Source organism: Heptranchias perlo, unplaced genomic scaffold (genome assembly GCF_035084215.1).
Source record: "Heptranchias perlo isolate sHepPer1 unplaced genomic scaffold, sHepPer1.hap1 HAP1_SCAFFOLD_1840, whole genome shotgun sequence".
NCBI classification, from domain to species: Eukaryota; Metazoa; Chordata; class Chondrichthyes; order Hexanchiformes; family Hexanchidae; genus Heptranchias; species Heptranchias perlo.
Genome location: NW_027139121.1, coordinates 1 through 12500, shown reverse-complemented (window position 1 = coordinate 12500; position 12500 = coordinate 1). Strand labels below are relative to the sequence as shown.

General features: G+C 56.5%; 1 protein-coding gene across 1 annotated transcript in view; it reads left to right on the top strand.

Moving 5' to 3' along the window:
* Nucleotides 1–11612, top strand: part of LOC137309853 (disco-interacting protein 2 homolog B-like) — a gene marked incomplete at both ends in the record, with an annotated part of 14593 nt that extends 2981 nt beyond the window's left edge. The window contains 2 exons of the mRNA XM_067977868.1: nt 10391–10471; nt 11489–11612. Of these exons, the coding sequence (XP_067833969.1) occupies nt 10391–10471; nt 11489–11612 (205 nt within the window). The remainder of the gene's footprint in view (nt 1–10390; nt 10472–11488) is intronic.
* Between the last annotated feature and the right edge of the window lie 888 nt (nt 11613–12500).

The window sequence follows — 12500 nt, the reverse complement described above, 5'->3', positions numbered from 1 at the left end:
GGGGGTGAGTCTGTAGACGACTCTCTCTGTTTCGGGGGTGATTCTGTGGACGACTCTCTCTGTTTCGGGGGTGATTCTGTAGACGACTCTCTCTGTTTCGGGGGTGATTCTGTAGACGACTCTCTCTGTTTCGGGGGTGATTCTGTAGACGACTCTCTCTGTTTCGGGGGTGAGTCTGTAGACGACTCTCTCTGTTTCGGGGGTGAGTCTGTAGACGACTCTCTCTGTTTCGGGGGTGAGTCTGTAGACGACTCTCTCTGTTTCGGGGGTGAGTCTGTAGACGACTCTCTCTGTTTCGGGGGTGAGTCTGTAGACGACTCTCTGTTTCGGGGGTGAGTCTGTAGACGACTCTCTGTTTCGGGGGTGAGTCTGTCGACGTCTCTCTCTGTTTCGGGGGTGAGTCTGTAGACGACTCTCTCTGTTTCGGGGGTGAGTCTGTAGACGACTCTCTCTGTTTCGGGGATGAGTCTGTAGACGACTCTCTGTTTCGGGGGTGATTCTGTAGACGACTCTCTCTGTTTGGGGGGTGAGTCTGTAGACGTCTCTCTCTGTTTCGGGGGTGAGTCTGTGGACGACTCTCTCTGTTTCGGGGGTGAGTCTGTAGACGTCTCTGTTTCGGGGGTGAGTCTGTCGACGTCTCTCTCTGTTTCGGGGGTGAGTCTGTAGACGACTCTCTCTGTTTCGGGGGTGATTCTGTAGACGACTCTCTCTGTTTGGGGGGTGAGTCTGTAGACGACTCTCTCTGTTTCGGGGGTGATTCTGTAGACGACTCTCTCTGTTTCGGGGGTGAGTCTGTAGACGACTCTCTCTGTTTCGGGGGTGATTCTGTGGACGACTCTCTCTGTTTCGGGGGTGAGTCTGTAGACGACTCTCTCTGTTTCGGGGGTGAGTCTGTGGACGACTCTCTCTGTTTCGGGGGTGAGTCTGTAGACGACTCTCTCTGTTTCGGGGGTGAGTCTGTAGACGACTCTCTCTGTTTCGGGGGTGAGTCTGTAGACGACTCTCTCTGTTTCGGGGGTGAGTCTGTAGACGACTCTCTCTGTTTCGGGGGTGATTCTGTGGACGACTCTCTCTGTTTCGGGGGTGATTCTGTAGACGACTCTCTCTGTTTCGGGGGTGATTCTGTAGACGACTCTCTCTGTTTCGGGGGTGATTCTGTAGACGACTCTCTCTGTTTCGGGGGTGAGTCTGTAGACGACTCTCTCTGTTTCGGGGGTGAGTCTGTAGACGACACTCTCTGTTTCGGGGGTGAGTCTGTAGACGACTCTCTCTGTTTCGGGGGTGAGTCTGTAGACGACTCTCTCTGTTTCGGGGGTGAGTCTGTAGACGACTCTCTGTTTCGGGGGTGAGTCTGTAGACGACTCTCTGTTTCGGGGGTGAGTCTGTCGACGTCTCTCTCTGTTTCGGGGGTGAGTCTGTAGACGACTCTCTCTGTTTCGGGGGTGAGTCTGTAGACGACTCTCTCTGTTTCGGGGATGAGTCTGTAGACGACTCTCTGTTTCGGGGGTGATTCTGTAGACGACTCTCTCTGTTTGGGGGGTGAGTCTGTAGACGTCTCTCTCTGTTTCGGGGGTGAGTCTGTGGACGACTCTCTCTGTTTCGGGGGTGAGTCTGTAGACGTCTCTGTTTCGGGGGTGAGTCTGTCGACGTCTCTCTCTGTTTCGGGGGTGAGTCTGTAGACGACTCTCTCTGTTTCGGGGGTGATTCTGTAGACGACTCTCTCTGTTTGGGGGGTGAGTCTGTAGACGACTCTCTCTGTTTGGGGGGTGATTCTGTAGACGACTCTCTCTGTTTCGGGGGTGAGTCTGTAGACGACTCTCTCTGTTTCGGGGGTGAGTCTGTAGACGACTCTCTCTGTTTCGGGGGTGAGTCTGTGGACGACTCTCTCTGTTTCGGGGGTGATTCTGTAGACGACTCTCTCTGTTTGGGGGGTGAGTCTGTAGACGACTCTCTCTGTTTCAGGAGTGAGTCTGTGGACGACTCTCTCTGTTTCGGGGTGAGTCTGTAGACGACTCTCTCTGTTTCGGGGGTGATTCTGTGGACGACTCTCTCTGTTTCGGGGGTGATTCTGTAGACGACTCTCTCTGTTTCGGGGGTGAGTCTGTGGACGACTCTCTCTGTTTCGGGGGTGAGTCTGTAGACGACTCTCTCTGTTTCGGGGGTGAGTCTGTAGACGACTCTCTCTGTTTCGGGGGTGAGTCTGGAGACGACTCTCTCTGTTTCGGGGGTGATTCTGTAGACGACTCTCTCTGTTTCGGGCGTGAGTCTGTAGACGACTCTCTCTGTTTCGGGGATGATTCTGTGGACGACTCTCTCTGTTTCGGGGGTGAGTCTGTAGACGTCTCTGATTCGGGGGTGAGTCTGTAGACGACTCTCTCTGTTTCGGGGGTGAGTCTGTAGACGACTCTCTCTGTTTCGGGGTGATTCTGTAGACGACTCTCTCTGTTTCGGGGGTGAGTCTGTAGACGACTCTCTCTGTTTCGGGGGTGAGTCTGTAGACGACTCTCTCTGTTTCGGGGGTGAGTCTGTAGACGACTCTCTCTGTTTCGGGGTGATTCTGTAGACGACTCTCTCTGTTTCGGGGGTGATTCTGTCGACGACTCTCTCTGTTTCGGGGGTGATTCTGTAGACGACTCTCTCTGTTTCGGGGGTGATTCTGTAGACGACTCTCTGTTTCGGGGGTGATTCTGTAGACGACACTCTGTTTCGGGGTGAGTCTGTAGACGACTCTCTCTGTTTCGGGGGTGAGTCTGTAGACGACTCTCTCTGTTTCGGGGTGATTCTGTCGACGACTCTCTCTGTTTCGGGGGTGAGTCTGTGGACGACTCTCTCTGTTTCGGGGGTGAGTCTGTAGACGTCTCTCTGTTTCGGGGGTGAGTCTGTAGACGACTCTCTCTGTTTCGGGGGTGAGTCTGTAGACGACTCTCTCTGTTTGGGGGTGAGTCTGTAGACGACTCTCTCTGTTTGGGGGGTGATTCTGTGGACGACTCTCTCTGTTTCGGGGGTGAGTCTGTCGACGACTCTCTCTGTTTGGGGGGTGATTCTGTGGACGACTCTCTCTGTTTCGTGGGTGATTCTGTAGACGACTCTCTGTTTCGTGGGTGAGTCTGTGGACGACTCTCTCTGTTTCGGGGGTGATTCTGTCGACGACTCTCTCTGTGTCGGGGGTGATTCTGTAGACGACTCTCTCTGTTTCGGGGGTGATTCTGTGGACGACTCTCTCTGTTTCGGGGGTGATTCTGTAGACGACTCTCTCTGTTTCGGGGGTGATTCTGTAGACGACTCTCTCTGTTTCGGGGGTGATTCTGTGGACGACTCTCTCTGTTTCGGGGGTGAGTCTGTAGACGACTCTCTCTGTTTCGGGGTGAGTCTGCAGACGACTCTCTCTGTTTCGGGGGTGAGTCTGTGGACGACTCTCTCTGTTTCGGGGTGATTCTGTAGACGACTCTCTCTGTTTCGGGGGTGAGTCTGTAGACGTCTCTCTCTGTTTCGGGGGTGAGTCTGTAGACGACTCTCTCTGTTTCGGGGGTGAGTCTGAAGACGACTCTCTCTGTTTCGGGAGTGAGTCTGTAGACGACTCTCTCTGTTTTGGGGGTGAGTCTGTAGACGTCTCTCTCTGTTTCGGGGGTGAGTCTGTAGACGACTCTCTCTGTTTCGGGGGTGAGTCTGTAGACGACTCTCTCTGTTTCGGGAGTGAGTCTGTAGACGACTCTCTCTGTTTCGGGGGTGAGTCTGTGGACGACTCTCTCTGTTTCGGGGGTGAGTCTGTAGACGACTCTCTCTGTTTCGGGGGTGAGTCTGTAGACGACTCTCTCTGTTTCGGGGGTGATTCTGTAGACGACTCTCTGTTTCGGGGTGATTCTGTAGACGACTCTCTCTGTTTCGGGGGTGAGTCTGTAGACGACTCTCTCTGTTTCGGGGGTGAGTCTGTGGACGACTCTCTCTGTTTGGGGGGTGAGTCTGTAGACGACTCTCTGTTTCGGGGGTGAGTCTGTAGACGACTCTCTGTTTCGGGGGTGATTCTGTAGACGACTCTCTCTGTTTCGGGGGTGATTCTGTAGACGACTCTCTCTGTTTCGGGGTGAGTCTGTGGACGACTCTCTCTGTTTCGGGGGTGATTCTGTAGACGACTCTCTCTGTTTCGGGGGTGATTCTGTAGACGACTCTCTCTGTTTCGGGGGTGATTCTGTAGACGACTCTCTCTGTTTGGGGGGTGAGTCTGTAGACGACTCTCTGTTTCGGGGGTGAGTCTGTAGACGACTCTCTCTGTTTCGGGAGTGAGTCTGTAGACGACTCTCTCTGTTTCGGGGGTGAGTCTGTAGACGACTCTCTCTGTTTCGGGGGTGATTCTGTAGACGACTCTCTCTGTTTCGGGGGTGATTCTGTAGACGACTCTCTGTTTCGGGGTGATTCTGTAGACGACTCTCTCTGTTTCGGGGGTGAGTCTGTAGACGACTCTCTGTTTCGGGGGTGAGTCTGTAGACGACTCTCTGTTTCGGGGGTGATTCTGTAGACGACTCTCTCTGTTTCGGGGGTGATTCTGGAGACGACTCTCTCTGTTTCGGGGTGAGTCTGTAGACGACTCTCTCTGTTTCGGGGTGATTCTGTAGACGACTCTCTCTGTTTCGGGGGTGAGTCTGTGGACGACTCTCTCTGTGTTTCGGGGGTGATTCTGTCGACGACTCTCTCTGTGTTTCGGGGGTGAGTCTGTAGACGACTCTCTCTGTTTCGGGGGTGATTCTGCAGACGTCTCTCTCTGTTTCGGGGGTGAGTCTGTGGACGACTCTCTCTGTTTCGGGGGTGATTCTGCGGACGACTCTCTCTGTTTCGGGGGTGAGTCTGTAGACGACTCTCTCTGTTTCGGGGGTGAGTCTGTAGACGACTCTCTCTGTTTCGGGGGTGAGTCTGCAGACGACTCTCTCTGTTTCGGGGGTGATTCTGGAGACGACTCTCTCTGTTTCGGGGGTGAGTCTGTGGACGACTCTCTCTGTTTCGGGGGTGAGTCTGTAGACGTCTCTCTCTGTTTCGGGGGTGATTCTGGAGACGACTCTCTCTGTTTCGGGGGTGAGTCTGTAGACGTCTCTCTCTGTTTCGGGGGTGATTCTGTAGACGACTCTCTCTGTTTCGGGGGTGATTCTGTGGACGACTCTCTCTGTTTCGGGGGTGATTCTGTAGACGACTCTCTCTGTTTCGGGGGTGATTCTGTAGACGACTCTCTCTGTTTTGGGGGTGAGTCTGTAGACGACTCTCTCTGTTTCGGGGGTGAGTCTGGAGACGACTCTCTCTGTTTCGGGGGTGATTCTGTAGACATCTCTGTCTGTTTCGGGGTGAGTCTGGAGACGACTCTCTCTGTTTCGGGGGTGAGTCTGAAGACGACTCTCTCTGTTTCGGGGGTGATTCTGTAGACGACTCTCTCTGTTTCGGGGGTGAGTCTGTAGACGTCTCTCTGTTTCGGGGGTGAGTCTGTCGACGACTCTCTCTGTTTCGGGGGTGAGTCTATAGACGTCTCTCTGTTTCGGGGGTGAGTCTGCAGACAACTCTCTCTGTTTCGGGGGTGAGTCTGTAGACGACTCTCTCTGTTTCGGGGGTGAGTCTGTAGACGACTCTCTGTTTTGGGGGTGAGTCTGTGGACGACTCTCTCTGTTTCGGGGGTGATTCTGTAGACGACTCTCTCTGTTTCGGGGGTGAGTCTGTAGACGACTCTCTGTTTCGGGGTGATTCTGTAGACGACTCTCTCTGTTTCGGGGGTGAGTCTGTAGACGACTCTCTCTGTTTCGGGGGTGAGTCTGTAGACGACTCTCTCTGTTTCGGGGGTGAGTCTGTGGACGACTCTCTCTGTTTCGGGGGTGAGTCTGCAGACGTCTCTCTCTGTTTCGGGGGTGATTCTGTCGACGACTCTCTGTGTTTCGGGGGTGATTCTGTAGACGACTCTCTCTGTTTCGGGGGTGATTCTGTAGACGACTCTCTCTGTTTCGGGGGTGAGTCTGTAGACGACTCTCTCTGTTTTGGGAGTGAGTCTGTCGACGACTCTCTCTGTTTCGGGGGTGAGTCTGTAGACGACTCTCTCTGTTTCGGGCTTGAGTCTGTACACGACTCTCTCTGTTTCGGGGGTGATTCTGTCGACGACTCTCTCTGTTTCGGGGGTGATTCTGGAGACGACTCTCTCTGTTTCGGGGGTGAGTCTGTGGACGACTCTCTCTGTTTCGGGGGTGAGTCTGTAGACGTCTCTCTCTGTTTCGGGGGTGATTCTGGAGACGACTCTCTCTGTTTCGGGGGTGAGTCTGTAGACGTCTCTCTCTGTTTCGGGGGTGATTCTGTAGACGACTCTCTCTGTTTCGGGGGTGATTCTGTGGACGACTCTCTCTGTTTCGGGGGTGATTCTGTAGACGACTCTCTCTGTTTCGGGGGTGATTCTGTAGACGACTCTCTCTGTTTTGGGGGTGAGTCTGTAGACGACTCTCTCTGTTTCGGGGGTGAGTCTGGAGACGACTCTCTCTGTTTCGGGGGTGATTCTGTAGACATCTCTGTCTGTTTCGGGGTGAGTCTGGAGACGACTCTCTCTGTTTCGGGGGTGAGTCTGAAGACGACTCTCTCTGTTTCGGGGGTGATTCTGTAGACGACTCTCTCTGTTTCGGGGGTGAGTCTGTAGACGTCTCTCTGTTTCGGGGGTGAGTCTGTCGACGACTCTCTCTGTTTCGGGGGTGAGTCTATAGACGTCTCTCTGTTTCGGGGGTGAGTCTGCAGACAACTCTCTCTGTTTCGGGGGTGAGTCTGTAGACGACTCTCTCTGTTTCGGGGGTGAGTCTGTAGACGACTCTCTGTTTTGGGGGTGAGTCTGTGGACGACTCTCTCTGTTTCGGGGGTGATTCTGTAGACGACTCTCTCTGTTTCGGGGGTGAGTCTGTAGACGACTCTCTGTTTCGGGGTGATTCTGTAGACGACTCTCTCTGTTTCGGGGGTGAGTCTGTAGACGACTCTCTCTGTTTCGGGGGTGAGTCTGTAGACGACTCTCTCTGTTTCGGGGGTGAGTCTGTGGACGACTCTCTCTGTTTCGGGGGTGAGTCTGCAGACGTCTCTCTCTGTTTCGGGGGTGATTCTGTCGACGACTCTCTGTGTTTCGGGGGTGATTCTGTAGACGACTCTCTCTGTTTCGGGGGTGATTCTGTAGACGACTCTCTCTGTTTCGGGGGTGAGTCTGTAGACGACTCTCTCTGTTTTGGGAGTGAGTCTGTCGACGACTCTCTCTGTTTCGGGGGTGAGTCTGTAGACGACTCTCTCTGTTTCGGGCTTGAGTCTGTACACGACTCTCTCTGTTTCGGGGGTGATTCTGTCGACGACTCTCTCTGTTTCGGGGGTGATTCTGTAGACGACTCTCTCTGTTTCGGGGGTGATTCTGTAGACGACTCTCTCTGTTTCGGGGGTGATTCTGTAGACGACTCTCTCTGTTTCGAGGGTGAGTCTGTAGACGACTCTCTCTGTTTCGGGGGTGATTCTGTAGACGACTCTCTCTGTTTCGGGGGTGAGTCTGTAGACGACTCTCTCTGTTTCGGGGTGATTCTGTAGACGACTCTCTCTGTTTCGGGGGTGAGTCTGTAGACGACTCTCTGTTTCGGGGGTGAGTCTGTAGACGACTCTCTCTGTTTCGGGGGTGATTCTGTGGACGACTCTCTCTGTTTCGGGGTTGATTCTGTAGACGTCTCTCTCTGTTTCGGGGGTGAGTCTGTGGACGACTCTCTGTTTCGGGGGTGAGTCTGTAGACGACTCTCTCTGTTTCGGGGGTGAGTCTGTAGACGACTCTCTCTGTTTCGGGGGTGAGTCTGCAGACGTCTCTCTCTGTTTCGGGGGTGAGTCTGTAGACGACTCTCTCTGTTCCGGGGGTGAGTCTGTACACGACTCTCTCTGTTTCGGGGGTGATTCTGTGGACGACTCTCTGTTTCGGGGGTGAGTCTGTAGACGACTCTCTCTGTTTCGGGGGTGATTCTGTAGACGACTCTCTCTGTTTCGGGGGTGATTCTGTAGACGTCTCTCTCTGTTTCGGGGGTGAGTCTGTGGACGACTCTCTGTTTCGGGGGTGAGTCTGTAGACGACTCTCTCTGTTTCGGGGGTGAGTCTGTAGACGACTCTCTCTGTTTCGGGGTGAGTCTGCAGACGTCTCTCTCTGTTTCGGGGGTGAGTCTGTCGACGACTCTCTCTGTTCCGGGGGTGAGTCTGTAGACGTCTCTCTCTGTTTCGGGGGTGAGTCTGTACACGACTCTCTCTGTTTCGGGGTGATTCTGTAGACGACTCTCTCTGTTTCGGGGGTGAGTCTGTAGACGACTCTCTGTTTCGGGGGTGATGCTGTAGACGACTCTCTCTGTTTCGGGGGTGATGCTGTAGACGACTCTCTCTGTTTCGGGGGTGATTCTGTAGACGACTCTCTCTGTTTCGGGGGTGAGTCTGTAGACGACTCTCTGTTTCGGGGGTGATTCTGTAGACGACTCTCTCTGTTTCGGGGGTGATGCTGTAGACGACTCTCTCTGTTTCGGGGGTGATTCTGTAGACGACTCTCTCTGTTTCGGGGGTGAGTCTGTAGACGACTCTCTGTTTCGGGGGTGATGCTGTAGACGTCTCTCTCTGTTTCGGGGGTGATTCTGTAGACGACTCTCTCTGTTTCGGGGGTGAGTCTGTAGACGACTCTCTGTTTCGGGGGTGAGTCTGTAGACGACTCTCTCTGTTTCGGGGGTGAGTCTGTAGACGACTCTCTGTTTCGGGGGTGAGTCTGTCGACGACTCTCTCTGTTTCGGGGGTGAGTCTGTGGACGACTCTCTCTGTTTCGGGGGTGATTCTGTAGACGACTCTCTCTGTTTCGGGGGTGAGTCTGTAGACGACTCTCTCTGTGTTTCGGGGGTGATTCTGTCGACGACTCTCTCTGTTTCGGGGGTGATTCTGTCGACGACTCTCTCTGTTTCGGGGGTGAGTCTGTGGACGACTCTCTCTGTTTCGGGGGTGAGTCTGTAGACGACTCTCTCTGTTTCGGGGTGAGTCTGTAGACGACTCTCTCTGTTTCGGGGATGAGTCTGTAGACGACTCTCTCTGTTTCGGGGGTGATTCTGTAGACGACTCTCTCTGTTTCGGGGGTGAGTCTGTAGACGACTCTCTGTTTCGGGGGTGATTCTGTAGACGACTCTCTCTGTTTCGGGGGTGAGTCTGTAGACGACTCTCTCTGTTTCGGGGGTGATTCTGTAGACGACTCTCTCTGTTTCGGGGGTGATTCTGTAGACGACTCTCTCTGTTTCGGGGGTGATTCTGTAGACGACTCTCTCTGTTTCGGGGGTGATTCTGTAGACGACTCTCTCTGTTTCGGGGGTGATTCTGTAGACGACTCTCTCTGTTTCGGGGGTGAGTCTGTGGACGACTCTCTGTTTCGGGGGTGAGTCTGTAGACGACTCTCTCTGTTCCGGGGGTGAGTCTGTAGACGACTCTCTGTTTCGGGGGTGATTCTGTAGACGACTCTCTGTTTCGGGGGTGATGCTGTAGACGACTCTCTGTTTCGGGGGTGATTCTGTAGACGACTCTCTCTGTTTCGGGGGTGATTCTGTAGACGACTCTCTCTGTTTCGGGGGTGATTCTGTAGACGACTCTCTCTGTTTTGGGGGTGAGTCTGTAGACGACTCTCTCTGTTTCGGGGGTGATTCTGTAGACGACTCTCTCTGTTTCGGGGGTGATTCTGTAGACGACTCTCTCTGTTTCGGGGGTGATTCTGTAGACGACTCTCTCTGTTTCGGGGGTGAGTCTGTGGACGACTCTCTGTTTCGGGGGTGAGTCTGTAGACGACTCTCTCTGTTCCGGGGGTGAGTCTGTAGACGACTCTCTGTTTCGGGGGTGATTCTGTAGACGACTCTCTGTTTCGGGGGTGATGCTGTAGACGACTCTCTGTTTCGGGGGTGATTCTGTAGACGACTCTCTGTTTCGGGGGTGAGTCTGTAGACGACTCTCTCTGTTTCGGGGGTGAGTCTGTCGACGACTCTCTGTTTCGGGGGTGATTCTGTAGACGACTCTCTCTGTTTCGGGGGTGAGTCTGTAGACGACTCTCTGTTTCGGGGGTGAGTCTGTAGACGACTCTCTCTGTTTCGGGGGTGAGTCTGTAGACGTCTCTCTCTGTTTCGGGGGTGAGTCTGTAGACGACTCTCTCTGTTTCGGGGGTGAGTCTGTAGACGACTCTCTCTGTTTCGGGGGTGAGTCTGTAGACGACTCTCTGTTTCGGGGGTGATTCTGTAGACGACTCTCTCTGTTTCGGGGTGAGTCTGTAGACGACTCTCTCTGTTTCGGGGGTGAGTCTGTCGACGACTCTCTCTGTTTCGGGGTCGAGTCCGTCTCCCTCTCCATGACCTGTTCTATTTTTCTCACACAGTTCCAATACCTGGCGGAGGTTTTACACTGTCGAGCACAATCCACACCCGATCACACACTCTTCATCCTGCTCAATGCTAAGGTACGTCCCCCATCTCCTCTCCCCCCCCGTCCCCCCATCTCCTCTCCCCCCCCCCCGTCCCCCCTCTCCTCTCTCCCCCCCCCCCCGTCCCCCATCTCCTCTCCCCCCCCCGTCCCCCATCTCCTCTCCCCCCCCCCCCCCCCCGTCCCCCATCTCCTCTCCCCCCCCCCCCCCGTCCCCCATCTCCTCTCTCCCCCCGTCCCCCATCTCCTCTCTCCCCCCGTCCCCCATCTCCTCTCACCCCCCGTCCCCCATCTCCTCTCCCCCCCCGTCCCCCATCTCCTCTCCCCCCCCCGTCCCCCATCTCCTCTCCCCCCCCCCCCGTCCCCCATCTCCTCTTCCCCCCCCCCCGTCCCCCATCTCCTCTCCCCCCCCCCCCCGTCCCCCATCTCCTCTCCCCCCCCCCGTCCCCCATCTCCCCTCTCCCCCCCCGTCCCCCATCTCCTCTCCCCCCCCCCCCGTCCCCCATCTCCTCTCCCCCCCCCGTCCCCCATCTCCTCTCCCCCCCCCGGTCCCCCATCTCCTCTCCCCCCCCCGTCCCCCCCTCTCTCCCCTCTCTCCCCTCCTCGTCCCCCCTCTCTCCCCTCCTCGTCCCTCCTCGTCCCCCCTCCTCTCCCCTCCTCATCCCCCCTCTCTCCCCTCCTCGTCCCCCCTCTCTCCCCTCCTCGTCCCCCCTCTCTCCCCTCCTCGTCCCCCCTCTCTCCCCTCCTCGCCCCTCCTCGTCCCCCCTCTCTCCCCTCCTCGTCCCCCCTCCTCGTCCCCCCTCTCTCCCCTCCTCGTCCCCCCTCCTCGTCCCCCCTCTCTCCCCTCCTCGTCCCCCCTCGTCCCCCCTCCTCTCCCCTCCTCGTCCCCCCCTCCTCTCCCCTCCTCGTCCCCCCTCCTCTCCCCTCCTCGTCCCCCCTCCTCTCCCCTCCTCGTCCCCCCTCCTCTCCCCTCCTCCTCCTCTCCCCTCCTCGTCCCCCTCCTCGTCCCCCCTCTCCCAGTGATTTAAAGTCTCATTGCTCTGTGTGTTTGAAGGGGACTCCCGCCAGCACGGCCTCCTGTCTCCAGCTGCACCGCAGGGTGGAGAGGATTGCAATGGTTCTGACCGACAAAGGACACCTCAACGCGGGCGATGTTGTTGTGCTGCTGTACCCACCCGGTAATTCACCCACTTTCCCCCTAAACCTTCGGGCACAGAAATGCACTGCACTGTCGGAGGGTCGGTACTGAGGGAGCGCCGCGCTGTCGGAGGGTCAGTACTGAGGGAGCGCCGCGCTGTCGGAGGGTCAGTACTGAGGGAGAGCCGCACTGTTGGAGGGTCAGTACTGAGGGAGCGCCGCGCTGTCGGAGGGTCAGTACTGAGGGAGCGCCGCACTGTCGGAGGGTCAGTACGGAGGGAGGGCCGCACTGTCGGAGGGTCAGTACTGAGGGAGCGCCGCGCTGTCGGAGGGTCAGTACTGAGGGAGCGCCGCGCTGTCGGAGGGTCAGTACTGAGGGAGCGCTGCACTGTCGGAGGGTCAGTACTGAGGGAGCGCTGCACTGTCGGAGGGTCAGTACTGAGGGAGCGCCGCACTGTCGGAGGGTCAGTACTGAGGGAGGGCCGCCCTGTCGGAGGGTCAGTACTGAGGGAGCGCCGCACTGTCGGAGGGTCGGTACTGAGGGAGCGCCGCACTGTCGGAGGGTCGGTACTGAGGGAGCGCCGCACTGTCGGAGGGTCGGTACTGAGGGAGCGCCGCACTGTCGGAGGGTCGGTACTGAGGGAGCGCCGCACTGTCGGAGGGTCGGTACTGAGGGAGTGCCGCACTGTCGGAGGGTCAGTACTGAGGGAGCGCCGCACTATCGGAGGGTCAGTACTGAGGGAGGGCCGCCCTGTCGGAGGGTCAGTACTGAGGGAGCGCCGCACTGTCGGAGGGTCAGTACTGAGGGAGTGCTGCACTGTCGGAGGGTCAGTACTGAGGGAGCGCCGCACTGTCGGAGGGTCAGTACTGAGGGAGGGCCGCCCTGTCGGAGGGTCAGTACTGAGGGAGCGCCGCACTGTCGGAGGGTA